The 16043-nt window shown below is 39.6% G+C and overlaps 1 protein-coding gene across 1 annotated transcript in view; it reads left to right on the top strand.

The window, feature by feature from the left end:
• USP9X (ubiquitin specific peptidase 9 X-linked) overlaps nucleotides 1-16043 on the top strand; it is a 71480-nt gene that overhangs the window by 20282 nt on the left and 35155 nt on the right. Inside the window, exons 2-13 of the mRNA XM_081858848.1 lie at nucleotides 478-731; nucleotides 3688-3833; nucleotides 3966-4045; nucleotides 5416-5528; nucleotides 5777-5995; nucleotides 7670-7785; nucleotides 9367-9618; nucleotides 9702-9840; nucleotides 11088-11240; nucleotides 12362-12466; nucleotides 13755-13961; nucleotides 15154-15290. Coding sequence (XP_081714974.1) covers nucleotides 636-731; nucleotides 3688-3833; nucleotides 3966-4045; nucleotides 5416-5528; nucleotides 5777-5995; nucleotides 7670-7785; nucleotides 9367-9618; nucleotides 9702-9840; nucleotides 11088-11240; nucleotides 12362-12466; nucleotides 13755-13961; nucleotides 15154-15290 — 1763 coding nt within the window. The 5' untranslated portion in view covers nucleotides 478-635. The remainder of the gene's footprint in view (nucleotides 1-477; nucleotides 732-3687; nucleotides 3834-3965; nucleotides 4046-5415; nucleotides 5529-5776; nucleotides 5996-7669; nucleotides 7786-9366; nucleotides 9619-9701; nucleotides 9841-11087; nucleotides 11241-12361; nucleotides 12467-13754; nucleotides 13962-15153; nucleotides 15291-16043) is intronic.

The following is a 16043-nucleotide window of genomic DNA, read 5'->3' as shown; positions in this document are numbered from 1 at the left end:
TTCATGCCTGAAGAAGACTTGCTATTCTGAGGGAAGAGATAAGCGACTGGTTAGATAAGTCTGGCAGTATAAGAAAATAACTGGGTCACAGTAACTACTTTATTGCTTAAACTCTATTACCCTCATAGTTTGGCTCTCAAAGGCTTACTAAATGGCTTAGGCCAGTGGTTTCTAATTAGCTAAGTACTGAGGACCCTCTGTTTTTCAGAAGCCAAGCCATGGACCACCTACATTTTAAAATGTTGATATTATCTCTGGTATTTTTTGTTATGTGAATGGTGCCACAGCTCCCCTGAGTGGGTTGCATGGACTCCCTGGGGTCCACAGACTCCCAATTGGGAACCACTGGCTTAGGCCATTTGTAATTCTGAGTTAGATTTATGTGTGGGGCAGGAAGTTCTTTAAATGGGGCTGTTCGTATTTGCATGTTCAAAAAAGTTTAAAACAAAATTAAATGTTTGAATGTATCTCTTTCAGGTTATGCAATGGTCTCTGCAAGATGGCTTGTTCTTGAGTTGGAGCTTTTTAAAACAGACATATGCTGGTACTTCAACTTTATTAAGCGGACTATAAGTTTTTCTCTCTCAACAACTACATAAGCAGACAAAATTGCAAAAATCTGCCCTGTTTCGAGTATGACAGCCACGACCCGTGGCTCTCCAGTAGGAGGGAACGACAGCCAGGGCCAGGCTCCTGATGGACAGTCCCAGCCTCCTCTCCAGCAGAATCAGGTATGGTGGATATTCATATTAGTAATCAAAATTTAGATATTTTTGAGCAAAAGTTGCAATTGATAACACTAATTAACCTTAATCTTGCAACAATACACTTCACTTCTACTTTACACATTAAATAAATTCCAGTAAAGTTGGTCTGGGCACCTCCTGTTTACAAACCCCTTGCATGGTGAGAGTCTCTTTGAATATTTGTCTTAAAAATTTAGATACTCTAAATCAAGATTCCACATATTTTGGCTGGCCTTGTTAATTAAAGATTTTTTGGTCCTGATCTTGTGTAGGACCCTCTGTAATATAGCATGAGGTTGGGTACAGTCACCCCATAGCTCTGAGCTTGGAGGTACATAGGGAGTTAATGTGATCTTTTCTGCAAAAACAAGCCCATTTCATCTTCTTCAGCTTGGAAAGGGAAGTGGGGATTCCCTACTCTTGTTCTAGGTCTCTGAGTCCCTCAGAAGCTCAGGTATGATTACTGTTCCCAGGTCTGAATCCAGTTTAGAGGGGAAGAAATGGCTGGCACTAGTTATTTGTACAGTTGCCTTCTAAGATGCACTAAGAAGTGGTGTCAGCACCTGGCTACACTGGGGTGTGCCAGGTTGCCACTGCACTTTGAAGCATAAAACAACCCCCAAGCTTTTTTCCAATCTTAGGGCTGTGGAGAAGGAAAGGATCATCCTCACACTAATGCTAGACTTCTGAGGTCTCTGAACTGCTATTCCACTGCATTAAAAAACTCCTGTTTTTCTTGCCAAATGAGTGAAATGTCACCTTCTGTAGTAGAATAAAATTACAATTGCTAAGGGAATCATTGTTGAAGTGAATTGTAATAGTTATTAAGCTTTATTTACATAGACAAGGTTTCCATGACTTCTGTTGGAAGCACTAGGTTTTGTACAGTTAACTTCACTTATAGCAGGTGGACTGCTGATGTTTACAGTAGCTTTGTAAATTCACAAAAGCTGCCTACCACCCACACAACTATTTGTAGCAAATAAGCATAGTAAATGAGAGAGAATACACAAACTCTTCCATGCCTGTTTGCACACAAGTGCTTACATATGTTCTTAAGTTGTTACAAGTAAGCAGATAAGTGACAGCTTGTATGTATTAATTGCATATACTAGATGCTATTTCTTAAATTGCTGCTTTTATTAAACAAATTGTTGTTTGGGTGTATACTCTGTTCATCCGGCTCAGGAAAATATAGTTGTTTGAAACCATTCTGAAAAGATCCAGTGATTAGATTGGGATTTCTCAGAAATTGCTGCAAAAAAAAAAAAATGGTTTTGCTTGTTGCACTTGAGATTTTATTTTTTGCATAGATGGTGAACAAAACTGGTTTTGAGGCCTGTTCTGATGATAATGTTACATGCTCACACATGCTTCCTTTATGCACAGTGATAACAGGAGTGTGAGTAGTTCAGAGCTCTTGTATTCTTGCTGCATGAACATAATCACATCAGTTTCTTGGAGATCTTGCACCAACTCACATCCTCCAGTTGAAGTAATCTCTCCCCCCCAACTTTCTTTTGATCATTGTATCCCCATAGTGTTGCTCCAAACTTGCTTTTGTTGTTCTTTCATTGTTCTCAGCATATTGGCAGTCAGTACAAGATGTAAGATGTTTCTCATCCAAGCAAGATAGATTTGTGGATGTTCATCAAGGGGACGTTGCTACCAAATGTAGTGCAGCACTGAAAGCTAGAGGTGCAGTTCTAATGAGCCCTGTCAGTACAAGAACTTCAGTTTGCACAATGGGTCTGTCCCCTCTCCCCTTACCCATGTGCCTCCCTGCACCCCTGAAATTAACTCTGGGAGGGTCAGGAGAAGTGCCGGAGCAGCACAGGGAAAGGGGAGAGGTATCATACTGCTTAGTAAGCTGCAATGCTTAGACAGATGGAACAATTGGAAAAGCTTAATGTTGAATTCCACGGTTGGTGTTTGCACAATGTTGTGAATGTGTTGTCAAAGTGTTGCTGGCTGATGTGCTTTTTCTCCTTTTGGAAGAACTTTACAACATACTTGACTTACATTAAAATAGTGTAAATATTGCCAAGGAAACATGCAGGCAACTGGAATAGATTTTCACTGGTGCTGTTCTCAGTAGCAAATAGAGCATGGGTAGTCAGCATTCTTCTCTCCAGATGTTTTGGGCTTCCATTGACCATGCTAGCTGGGCTGATAAGAGCTGTAGTCCAAAACCTCTGGAGGGCACTGTGTTTGCTATCCCTGAGAATAGAACTTGGTGGAAAGTGGCTTTTTTCTTCATCATGCTTGGAATGTAAAGTGCTTGCCCTACAGGAGGACTCAGAGGGCACCTGATTGAGACTTGAGTTTTATAGGTTTCAGGCTGCTGTGGATGTTGCTTGTGTTATTTGTGCATTACATTGCACAGAGGCATTGAACTCAGTACATTTGCAGTTGTGCATGATAGACCAGTGTGATCTCACCAGTGCTCCCTGCACAGGCCCAAACTTGCTGCCGTCCTGCCCTGTCAAGTAGCAGTGATGCTGGTGTCAGGAGGTTGTGTCTGCAGCTCTACCTCACCACACATGGCAGCTACTGAGTTAGAATTATGACCTAGAAGCAGGAGGACCATATCAAAGCTTCTGTTTTGATTTTGGAGGGGGTTGTGATTTAGAAAAGCTATTGAATTTAGTACATAGGGGAAAGGAAATTTGCAGAATTGTATGTTGAAAACAAAAAACACATAGTACAAATATGATTAAAATGAAAGTGCGAAATAACTGTCCTGTGCAGCATAAAGATGATGAAGAAAGAGATACATTTACCCTTGAAAGGTTAGGGGGAAAGAGGCCTACCCTTTGAATGTTATAAGAAGGAGACATTAAAACTTGATTAAACTGTATGATGACTCTGTAATTTTAAAAATTATTGCAAGAATTTCAGTATTTGAGTGGTTTACTTAACTATGTATTTTCTAATTCAGACTTCTTCCCCTGATTCTTCAAATGAGAATTCCCCAGCTACACCCCCTGATGAACAGGGTCAGGGTGATGCTCCACCACAGCTTGAAGATGAGGAGCCTGCATTTCCACACACTGACCTGGCCAAGTTGGATGACATGATTAACAGGTATTATATATATTTTTCAGGCAATGTGTTAATTTGTGGCTAAAATTATTTCATCTTTTCCAGATGAAAAACATTGAAGGGGAAAGTTAGATTTCATGTCAAATTGAATTTTATATTCTAATGTTTTCTTAGACCTCGATGGGTTGTTCCTGTATTGCCTAAAGGGGAGTTAGAAGTTCTTCTAGAAGCTGCTATTGAGCTTAGTAAAAAAGGTAAGTTGAAAAATTAAACTTTTAAGAACAATGGATATAGCACCTATAGACCTACACTGATATCCCTTATTTAGAATTGATAGCTTTACTACTAGACTGTGTATACAGGGAGATAAAGAAATAAATAGATTCAAGCCAGGAAATGCGAAAGAGCTGGAGAGTCCTTATGGCTTGCAAGGGACCCTTCCTGGTGCCTGAAGAGGACTTCATTGGGGACAGAGGAATCCCCAAAGAGACTGGAGGTGCAGCAAAGCTTTTTTTAGGCTGCTAGGCTTAGCAGCTGATGTGTGCAGTAGTGTAGCAGCTGCCGCTTTTCTGTGCATCCTCCAGCTGGCCCTAGAACTTCAACTCTAGTTGAAGAGAGAGTTGTGGGAAGAGAGAGCTGGAGAACAGGAAAAATGGGCATTTAGAGGCTTTTTATAGGGTTCTCTGCACTTATGCGATTTTCGCTTATGTGCACAGGGGTCTGGAACACAAACCCTGTGCAACTGGGGGAACGCCCATAGTGTTTAATGAAATGAGTAAACTGGTCAATTTCAAAGTATGTTTTCTTTTGGTTTGGTGGAGAACTTTCATTTGTATATCTAAACAGCATGTCAGTAGTTGAAGAATTCTTGTAACATAGTGGCTGAGAGTAAACTATGACTTGGAAAGTCCATGGGTTGAAATTTAAATTCAGTAGGCAGTATTGGGCAAGCGGCTTGCTCTTGTCTACATTTGGGAAGATGATGATAGTGACCCATCTTATAGGAATTGTACAGATTATAAAAAGGTAATTGGATTTTTACAGTTTTTAGTGTAAATCATTTGTGTTACTACAAATGGAAGATTTGATGCATTTCTAAAGAATTAGCACAGGAGAAAGTGCTCAGCTAATAGAATCAATGTTGGGAGTCAGTTTCAGGTCTAAATTGCCTTCAGATCCATTGCAAGTTGGAGAAGGGCAGGCTGACTGGGGGCTGACTGGTAGAGGGAGTTGCACAGAAGCAAGGTTGAGAGGAAATAAATAATAAGGATCTTAAAAATGATAACCCTACTTCTTTTAGCTATTGGGGTATTCTTGATAGGGACTTCCTGGCTTCTGGGCATTTAATGTCCTCAGTGTAGTGTTTCCTGCAACCTTGAAGGCTAGGAACATGCATAGAAAAATAATCAACAGTAGTTAAACTGTTGCATGGATATAGTGTCTATGCAGTGTTGTTAAGAAAATTTAACTCACGTTTTATGCAGTTTAGTTAAAGTATAATAGGTATTAAATGTATTAAACAGCTTTCTTTTGAAGCATTTTCCGAATGTTTTACTGTTGGTAATTTAGTAGTCAGTGTATGACACCAAGTAACTTAATTCTTTAATTATCTCTTTTTACACAGGCCTTGATGTTAAAAGTGAAGCATGTCAGCGATTTTTTCGAGATGGGTTAACAATCTCTTTCACAAAAATCCTTACAGATGAGGCAGTGAGTGGCTGGAAATTTGAGATTCATGTAAGTTTGTTTTAGCTACCCATTCATGTATCCATTATGTCAACAGCTTCACTATGGTAAAAACTGGTTAATTACCTGTGACACTTGTGAAAACTGTTGCATTACTTTTACTATATAATTCCTGTAGCTTAAATTTGTATTGTTTGAAATAAATAATTTCATGCAACAAGGGTTTATAGAATTTTCTTTACTCTGATAAGGAATTTCACTATCAAGCAAGTTTATATAAAGTATTTTTTTCTTAATAGAGATGTATCATTAACAACACTCACCGCCTAGTTGAACTCTGTGTGGCAAAGCTGGCCCAAGATTGGTTTCCTCTTCTTGAACTTCTTGCAATGGCCTTAAATCCTCATTGCAAATTCCATCTTTACAATGGTACACGTCCCTCTGAAACTGTTCCTGCTGGAGTTCAGCTAGCTGAAGATGAACTTTATGCTCGTCCTCCAGACCCGCGGTCACCAAAGGTATGTTGATTTGAAATTTTGAAGCAGCAGTGATCATTCTCACTTAAGACATTTCTGGACACTTGTTTTCTAGGGTATTGGTTTGCCTCTTCGGTTTTTGCTAAGTTGGAAAAGTAAGAACCAGGTGAAGCAGAAACTGTACTCTCCCTGTTTCCTAGTGCATTCTTAATCAAGTCATAAAAGCAGTAGACACATAAACACGTGCTATAGCCTGCATTGTGCTTAGGCACAATCAGAACTAGGTATCATCTTAAATATTCATCTTAAAATAAATTCTCTTCACTATTTTCTGTCAGACTTCACCATGGTTATTTATTAGATCTGCTGTGAAACCTTGGCTAATGCTAAACATACTTCTGTCTTAACCAGGATTTGTAAACTAAGTATCAGAGCCAGCGTGGTGTAGTGGTTAAGAGCGATAGACTCGTAATCTGGGAAACCGGGTTCGAGTCTCCACTCCTCCACATGCAGCTGCTGGGTGACCTTTGGCCAGTCACGCTTCTCTGAAGTCTCTCAGCCCCACTCACCTCACAGAGTGTTTGTTGTAGGGGAGGAAGGGAAAGGAGAATGTTAGCCGCTTTGAGACTCCTGAAGGGGAGTGAAAGGCGGGATATCAAATCCAAACTCTTCTTCTTCTTCTTCTTCATTAGCCTTAATGTACAGTCGTACCTTGGAAGTCGAACGGAATCCATTCCGAAAGTCCGTTTGACTTCCAAAATATTCGAAAACCAAAGCGCGGCTTCTGATTGACTGCAGGAAACTCCTGCAGCCAATCAGAAGCTGTGGAAGCCCCATCGGACGTTCGGCTTCCAATAATAGTTTGCAAACTGGAACAGTCACCTCTGGGTTTGCGGCGTTTGCGAGACAAAATGTTCAACAACTAAGTTGTTTGAAAACCAAGGTACGACTGTAGTTGCAAATGTATCAAATCGCAGCCAAAAAAGTTGGAGTTAAAATTTGTGAAGTTGCTAACTTTGTTGTAGTGTATAAATTGGTATGTTAGTTTCAAGGCAGCCTCAAAGTGTTGGGAAGTCTCAGTTCACATGACTGGAACTTCAAAAGGAAGTCAATACAGTGGTACCTCAGGTTACATATGCTTCAGGTTACAGACTCCGCTAACCCAGAAATATTACCTCGGGTTAAGAACCTTGCTTCAGGATGAGAACAGAAATCGCGCAGCAGCAGCGCGGCGGTAGCAGGAAGCCCCATTAGCTAGAGTGGTGCTTCAGGTTAAGAACAGTTTCAGACTAAGAACGGACCTCCGGAACGAATTAAGTACGTAACCAGAGGTGCCACTGTATAGCTTTTGGCTGAGGCCTGTTATGATGATCTCCATATGCTAAAACTGTCCCCCACACCCCATTAATCTGTATTCGCTTCTGGCTTCTAACCTAAAAGGAAATCTTGTATTAATTTCTGTCAGAAGATAACGGATTGCTGTGCGTAAAAGCTCTCTTGTTCAGAAATACCTGTCTTTTATAATAGTATAATACTGAATTGCTGGTATTATCACAACTTGCAAAATATTTTGAAATTATTAACAGTACACGAGAGGATAATTATGGTTAAAGGAGTATATTTACTTCTAATTTTGACCAAAAGTAGGACTTGTTCTTTGCAATATAAATATGTGTTGGTAGAATGACATGTAAAGCAGGAAAAATTGTTTTGCAGGGTTGGCTAGTAGATCTCATCAACAAGTTTGGCACATTGAATGGGTTTCAGATCTTACATGATCGTTTTATGAGCGGATCAGCATTGAATGTTCAGATTATAGCAGCTCTCATCAAGTAAGTCCTTTTTCTATGTATCAACTGAATAACAGTATCCCTTGAGTTAGTTTCTCTCTCTCATCATTGGCTTTACCAAAGGAGCGCTGGGTGTGTGTGTGTGTGTGTGAGGATTGATGAAGATCTGATGCCCCAGCTTGTGCAAGCAAGCAAGTGAGCATTAAATCTGAATAATAGATTCAGAAGTCCTCTGGTTTCTTCAGTAGTGCATGAGGATGGATGTGCTGCAGTTTTTATTATTTTTGTGAAGTCTATATACCCTCTAGTGTGAATTATTGTTAGCAGTTCTGAGCTTTTTTGAAAGGGAAGAAGAGGATGAAAACAGTATACTACTTTCTTTGCAAATGCTAACCTAGGCACATTCTGTTTAGCCTGATTGCAAAAAGAGCCAATTTGTTCAAAAATAGATATTTTGTCATTTAGGGTTTGCAGTCTTGGAGCAAAGATTTATAAAACTACCTTAATTACCATACAGATTAGCTTTGAACCTTACACACTTTCAGAAGACCTTAATTTTTCTTCTTTGCTTTGATCTAGCAAGCTCAGCTTTTGGGCAAGTAACCTTAATTAGGAACCATAATGTATGGGAAATTACGGCAATGAGACTGATGAAAGCCAAGGTTTGTTGTGAGGTTTCAGAGTTTCCCCAATAGCAGTTTGCTGTTGGAATAGAATGCTGGAACTTTGGTGAGCTACGTCTGTTCCTGGTGGAGGACCACCACTCCATTTGAACTTTCTACACCCTGTATTGTTTCTTGTGTGGAAAATTTGGCACATCTGGATTGTAATGAGTTGGGGCAAGAGGATATTACATATACAGTAGAGAGTTGCTTCTGTGTATTTTGCAGAATTGTATGACACCTTAGGAACCTTACCCCCAGTGCTCTTGGAAGAGAGATACACACAAACTCAGCCAGAGCCATTTTGCTAGCAGTTCAGCTCTTTGTAGAGAACATTTATCTTGAATAGTATGGAAGTGGTCAAGATCTGGGATGAAATTAATGATGTTGAGACACAGCAAGATCTTTTTTCAGTTATTGACGTCCACTGTTTACACTCACAAAGGCCCTTGAAGATGTCATTCTGGCAGAATGGGAGTCCAAGTGGGGAGAGGGGCACTAATTTTCCCACAGTACCCTCTGTCAGTTTGACACTTTGTTACCATAAAACAGGCTTCCTCAAACCCGGCCCTCCAGATATTTTGAGACTATAGTTCCCATCATCTCTGACCACGGGTCCTGCTAGCTAGGGATCATGGGAGTTGTAGACCAAAAACACCTGGAGGGCTGAGTTTGAGGCAGCCTGCCATAAAGCATTGCTTCAGTGGGTAGAGGGGACATGGTGGCCACCAGGAGGAGCTCCAGTGTTAGTGGTGGTTTGGGGGTATCCAATTCACATATTGCCCCTCAAAAATACCTGGAAACCACAACATTCATCATCTGCTAATGGGATGGCAAAATGTGGGGAGGGATAATATTTTGGCTGGTAATCATTAACTTGCTGGTTTGTAATTTTTTTTAGTAAATACTGGTTCTCCTTAATACTACTTTAAGCCTTTTATACTATTTTTTCTCTCTCCAGACCATTTGGACAGTGCTATGAGTTTCTAACACTGCATACAGTGAAGAAATACTTCCTTCCAATTATAGAAATGGTTCCACAGTTTTTAGAAAACTTAACTGATGATGAACTGAAAAAAGAAGCCAAGAATGAAGCCAAAAATGATGCTTTGTCAATGATAATCAAATCTCTAAAGAACTTAGCCTCAAGAGTTCCAGGGCAAGAGGAAACTGTAAAAAACCTAGAAATATTTAGATTAAAAATGATACTTAGGTAAGGCCTTTTATTTTATGACTACAGTGTTTTCTATGTTTAGTATCCGATTCTGCTTCTCTTATACATACATTTCTCCACAGGTTGTTGCAAATTTCATCGTTTAATGGAAAAATGAATGCACTAAATGAAGTTAACAAGGTGATATCTAGTGTGTCATATTACACTCATCGGCATGGCAATCCTGAAGAGGAGGAATGGCTTACAGCAGAAAGAATGGCAGTAAGTTCTTTGAATTATATCATTGTATCCGTTCAAAGCATTTGTCTGCCTTTCTTTCCAGAAGATGTTTTCCTTAACTTTGATTTTGATTTTATTATTTTACCTTGTTTTGTTGTCTATGGACACAAAGTAGCTTATGAGATTAAAAACAATAAGACATTAAAATGTAAGTAACAAACAATCAAAATAAAAACATACACTATTTGATAAAACCAAACTCAAAACGACCCACTAAAAAGCTCAGTATATGGTAAAAATTCAAGAACCAAACACTTTGTGTAACAAAACCATTTCCAGCAAGGTATATAAACCAAGGGTGGGGAACCTGTGACCCTTCAAATATAGTTGGACTTCAACTTTCCTCAGCCAGCATGGGAAATGGTCAAGGATTATGGGAACAGCATCTGGAACACCACAAGTGTGAAAAAGTGAAGGATTCCACATCCTTAGGGCAACTACTGAAAAAGCCATGTCATAAATTTAAGACTTCTCTCAGCATGCCCTGTGTACTTTCTACTCTATGCTCAAATTTAGTGGGGTTGATAGTGGAAGTTTTAATTTTAATACTGCAACATTGTGAGTTTGGGATAGGGAATTTGTGGCCTTCCAGATGTTCTTGGACTCCAACATCCCATCAGCCTCCAGCCAGTATGACCAATGATCAGGAGTGGTTGAGAGTTGTAGTCCCACAACATCATGTTATAGCGGCTGGAGATGGTTAGGACGAGGTGCAGAAATGGAAGGGAAGCACTGGGAAAATGAGAAAATGAACAGATATTGTGAGTTGTACTATGGAAGTTGCTCTGTTTGCTTGTTGTTTAACTCAGATAGGTAACCAGGTGTACTCTAACTCCCATCAACTGCAGCCAGCATGGCCAATGGCCAGGGGTTGATGGGAATTGTAGTTCAACATCTGGAGGGCCATAGGTTAGCCACCCCTGGTGTAACAAGCATCTCCCTTTTGACACTTCTGTGAAATGGCTTTTGATGCTTCTGTCAAATAGCTGGTTCTTGGCCTTACTTTTGGTATCTGCTTACATGCCTATATAGTATATTGCGCCTTAATAGCGTAAAATGTGGAATTGCCAGTAGATAACATTGCTTATGAATAAGATAAACTCTGGTGGTCAGAGTTGGACCCCCTGTTCCATATTGTTACAAAAATAAGTTTGACTTTCATTTTTTGGGCGTGTTTATAATGTGCTGCTTGCTGTCATCTGAAATTTTCTTTACCTTCTTAAATTTAGGAGTGGATTCAACAGAATAATATCTTATCGATTGTGTTAAGGGATAGTCTACATCAACCTCAGTATGTAGAAAAATTAGAGAAAATTCTTCGTTTTGTCATCAAAGAAAAGGCCCTCACCTTGCAAGACCTTGACAACATTTGGGCTGCACAGGTAGGGACTAAACAACTGTCACCTTGAGTGAGAGCAGTTTATTTTGATCTTCTTATCATGCATGAGTTGGAGTTGCTTATATTTCGTGATACAGATGTTAAAGTATAATTCATAAGTCTGTCTGCAAATACCATAGTTTATTATATTATGTTCTTCTGTGGTGGACACAAACTTTTGGTTAGTTAACATATGCTGTGCTACCAAAAGAAGCTAAATGTGGCACAGGAAGCCTGATGAATTATTGGTGTGCTCTTTTTTCTTGGGTCATCAAATTTAAGAAGTTAATCATTGTAGGTTTTGCCTTTTGATCAACCCCTGTTTCCATTCCCTATGGCATAAACACATATAACTGAAACAATTGCATATTCTTTGATTTATCCTGCCTTTCCTTTCTCTGTTTTGTGTATGGTAAACTCCTTGGAGCAGGAATTTATCATCTTGTTGTTCTGTGAAGTGCCATGCACACTGAGAATGCCATATAAATATTATTAAGTTAAATGGGTCTAGTAGATTGAGCTGACATTGCGGTCATAGTGCTAATTGCCTGCTTTTTCAAACTTGGCTAGTTAAGTTCTATTAATGTTTTGGAACAGAAAGATTTAAGCCTAGTTTTGCTGCTTCTCTATGTCAGTTGCAATTCTAAAGTATAAATTAAAAAACCCAATTTTTATTAGCTTAAATGTTCAAAAGCAAATGTGCATTAGAAATATGAAGGAGTTTCAACTATTGGCTGTACCTTTCTTTGGGAAATGTAATGATGATCTGTAAACTGATCATCTAGCCTCTTTATATAGCGTATCGATTTTGTAAATAAAAAGCCAAAGGGGTTTTAAAGAATAGGAATTGAAAAAGTCAAGAGAGCAAGAGATAAGTGCAGTTTAAAGTCTGAGGTATTATATAAGCTATCTTTTCCAACCTGCCATAGAAAAATGAGAACAGGATGAGAACAGTGCTAGTTTTACAAGAATTGTTCTAAGGTCACTGTAAGTGCAGGTCAATTCCACTTTGTAGGATAACATGTGGGGAAATGGCTGTAATAGAAATTCAAGTCTCAGAAAAATAAAGACAATCCTGTCTTTTGTAGAGATAGCAGTAAATGGTGTTAACTCTTTTTTATCAAGGCAGGAAAACATGAAGCCATTGTGAAGAATGTACATGACCTCCTTGCAAAACTGGCCTGGGATTTCTCTCCTGAACAACTTGACCACCTATTTGATTGTTTCAAGGTAAGCATACATATTAATCTGCTGTTATTAATTGGAACAAGGGACAGCCTCAGGGTCAACAGTGGGAGTTCCTGGTAATGAAGGAACTTTACTTTTCCTTTAGTGCTTTACTATCACTGAACTTGGGGATAGGCTAAGCTCTTCCAGAGTCCTGAGTTTTTTGTACTTCAGCAAATTGGAAGGAGCAAATGTTATGTTACATCATGTGGAAAAGCAGCCTCTCAGTGCTTAGTGTGCATGTTTTAGTGGGTGGAAGATGAATTTTCAAAGGATGAAGGGGGTCAAGAAACCGTATTTTCTGTCCAGTCCTCTGGGATGTTTTGGCTTATAGTAAAATTGAGGGCTGGTGGGAGAATGCAACAAAGGAAGTCTTTGTTTGAGCAGCAGTTTTGCCATCAACCACCAGGTGGTGCCGAAGTCCTATAACGAAAGCAGATTTATGTGCACACAGATATCCCCTTCACACTCATGACCAATGCTTCTTTTTCACCCTCTCATAATAGTAGAATCCAGGGCCATCCAGCGAAGCTAATGTTGGAAGATTCTAGATGGGCAAAATGAAGTATTATTTCACTTAAGGCATAAAAAACTGAATTCACTCCTAGAAGGTGTAGAGATGACCACCAATTTGGATGATTTTAAAAGAGGAGTAGGCAAATTCATGGAGGATGAGGCCATCAACAGCTGCTAGCCATGGAGGCTATGTATGGCATCCATTGTTGCAGACAGTACACTTTTGAATACCTGTTGCTGGTATTCACAAGTGCAGATTGTGCTCATCTACTGTGTGTGAACTTCCCATAGTCTGTTTGGCCACTTAGAAGTTGATGCTGGTGTCAATGGGACTTTGTCCTGATTCAGTAGGGCAATTCTTAACAATCTTGGGTAACAAAGTAAATTTTGCTTGGCTTCTGCTCTTCTGCTGAAGCAGGGCCATGGATTTATTTTGAATGGGAGAAGAAGAGGCCTTTCTGTCTGACTTCCTATTATTTCCTATTACTGTGAAATGCAGTCACTGAACAATTAATATTATTAATTGATTACAAATCCATTGAAGTGAAGTATTTGAAAATGATCTAAAAATAGCTTAGTTCTTCCATTTTTTGGTAAGCTACTCAGTACTGACATCCTAATTGGTGTTACTGGAAAGAACAGTAGAATTACTATCATATCTTAATTTGCATTATGACAATATAACTTAATTTTAACACTTTTAGTATTTCAATTCACATACCTTTGATTTTCAGGCCACATTAAAATATTCTGGTGGTGTCCCTTTATTTTCTAGGCAAGTTGGACAAATGCAAGCAAAAAGCAGCGTGAAAAGCTGCTTGAGTTAATTCGTCGTCTTGCAGAAGATGATAAAGATGGTGTGATGGCGCACAAAGTACTGAACCTTCTATGGAATTTAGCACATAGTGATGATGTTCCAGTTGATATCATGGACCAGGCTCTCAGTGCCCACATTAAAATCTTAGATTACAGTTGTTCTCAGGTAAATATATGCTGTTTGGTAGTCATTGTCTTTGGGTTGGCTGACATTATGCTTGTATGTTCCTACCTTTCTCTCTCCTTAACAGCAACTAGTTTGCTGTTAAATATGAAATGGTGACCTTGCTGTTGAATTCTTTCAGACTAGGATTGCATCTCTGGTTTAGAGGGGTTATGAAAATCATAATTTGGCAGTTCAGATGTAACAAGAAATTGTTTTTGGTGATGGAACTTATTGAAATTAGAGCATGTGATGAAGGGAACTTGTGAACACAAGATTAATTCATGTATGTCCAATAATCCATAGTCCCATTGGTATTAACACTGGGATTTGATACTATAGTGGCATTAAGGCTGTTGTATTGTTTTCACAAAAATAAAGGAAGAGGGTAGATATCAAAAAGCTCGTTTCAGATGCTACTCCTAACCATAGCTTAGAGCACGGGTGTCAAACACAAGGCCCGCGGGCCAAATCCGGCCTGCCAGACCTCGTCATGTGGCCCGTGTAGCCGGCGGCGGCCACCAGCCTTCACCTTTTATTCTCGCTTTTTTTTTTTTTTTACACAAGAAAGCCGCCTCTTCAGCGCATGCGCGGCAGCCTACAAGCCAGAGAACGTCTGCCCTCTAGCGGTGCCGGCCGTTCTACACAGGAAACCTCCACTTTACAGATACAACCAGCCCTTTGAGGGTGACCAAACTGCTGATGCGGCCCCCGATGAATTTGAGTTTGACACCCCTGGCTTAGAGGATTATGACCAAGCTGTGGGCTGGCATATGTTCTCCCTCCCTTTCAGCTTCACTTTGTCTTCCTCCCTTTTGATTAGTGTTAACGAGAGCTTGCCATGGTGTCCATATTATTTATGTATTGAATTTGTACCCAGCCCTACTCTCAAAAGGATACCAGGCCAGCAGACACCAAAGGGATAAAAACAAATGATATTAGATGTTGCAGGGGAGGGTTGGTCATTGTCCTGTTGTGCTGTGTATGTGATGAAGGAGACCCATATTGGGCTGAAGGTGCCCTCCTTTGCTTCTACCTGTGCTATTTTGAGTTTGTTTGTTAACTTCTCTAGTAGGCTGTTTTCTAACCTAATGATTCAGTTCCAAAGTATTTAAAACAGGGAGCCAGAAATGGATAAACCACTTTAAAAATACTTAATTGTTGCAAGCTAAAATAAAAATATTTGTTTTTTAAGGATCGAGATACACAAAAAATACAATGGATAGATCGTTTTATAGAAGAGCTTCGCACAAATGATAAATGGGTCATTCCTGCATTGAAACAAATTAGGGAAATTTGTAGTTTGTTTGGTGAAGCACCACAAAACTTGAGGTGAGACTTTAATATAAACTTTTCATTTCTTTAATGTGTTGGGCTAGAAAAGGGTACACAGTTCACATAATCCATTAGTATTGCTGAAATATAATGGGAAATGTTAATACATAATGGATGCAATTCCATTTGAGATGGTTGCTGATGACCCAGATGGATGGGTTGGGTAACTTTTCTAATCATGTGACGGAGGCAGGAGAGCAAAGAACTCTGGGAGGCAAGCTCAGTCTCCTCAATTTTCTCTCCCCTGTCTGATGATCAGATTATTTCCCCCTGGTTCTCACTGGTCATTCCTTTCAGTTAAATTGGCTTATGGCATTCGTAAAGCTGAAGCCTATAGAAGCCAGAAAATTGGGAGTAACTCACTCCATTGTCTGAAGATGGAACTTGTTTCACACTGAATGCTGAAGACAAGAACTCATGTCTTTGCTGTTACCTTGGGGTGAGGGCTATGTTGCCCAATCACAATTATACTAAAATACTGGATTTTTTTCAGTGTTTTCTGTGGGAAGCTCTTGTCTTGGGGTAGGGGGAATAAAGACTTAAAGGGCGATCAGAAGCTTGGCAGTCTGCATGAGTATGTGAATGCTGTGATTGAGAGAAGTTGAGATACAGAATTCTAATGCATTCATTGAAAATAAAAGAGACAGAACTGGGGAGAACTAATTGGTCTGCTCAAGTCCCCGAACCCCTCTCATATCTAAGGGGATTAGGAGCTTTGAGAGGGAGTGTGCATAGTTTTGCAATATGGTA

The sequence above is a fragment of the Podarcis erhardii genome (genome assembly GCF_964252035.2).
Source record: "Podarcis erhardii genome assembly, chromosome: 4".
Taxonomy (NCBI): Eukaryota; Metazoa; Chordata; class Lepidosauria; order Squamata; family Lacertidae; genus Podarcis; species Podarcis erhardii.
Note: the sequence above shows the minus strand (reverse complement) of the source record. Positions and strands in the feature narration are given on the sequence as shown.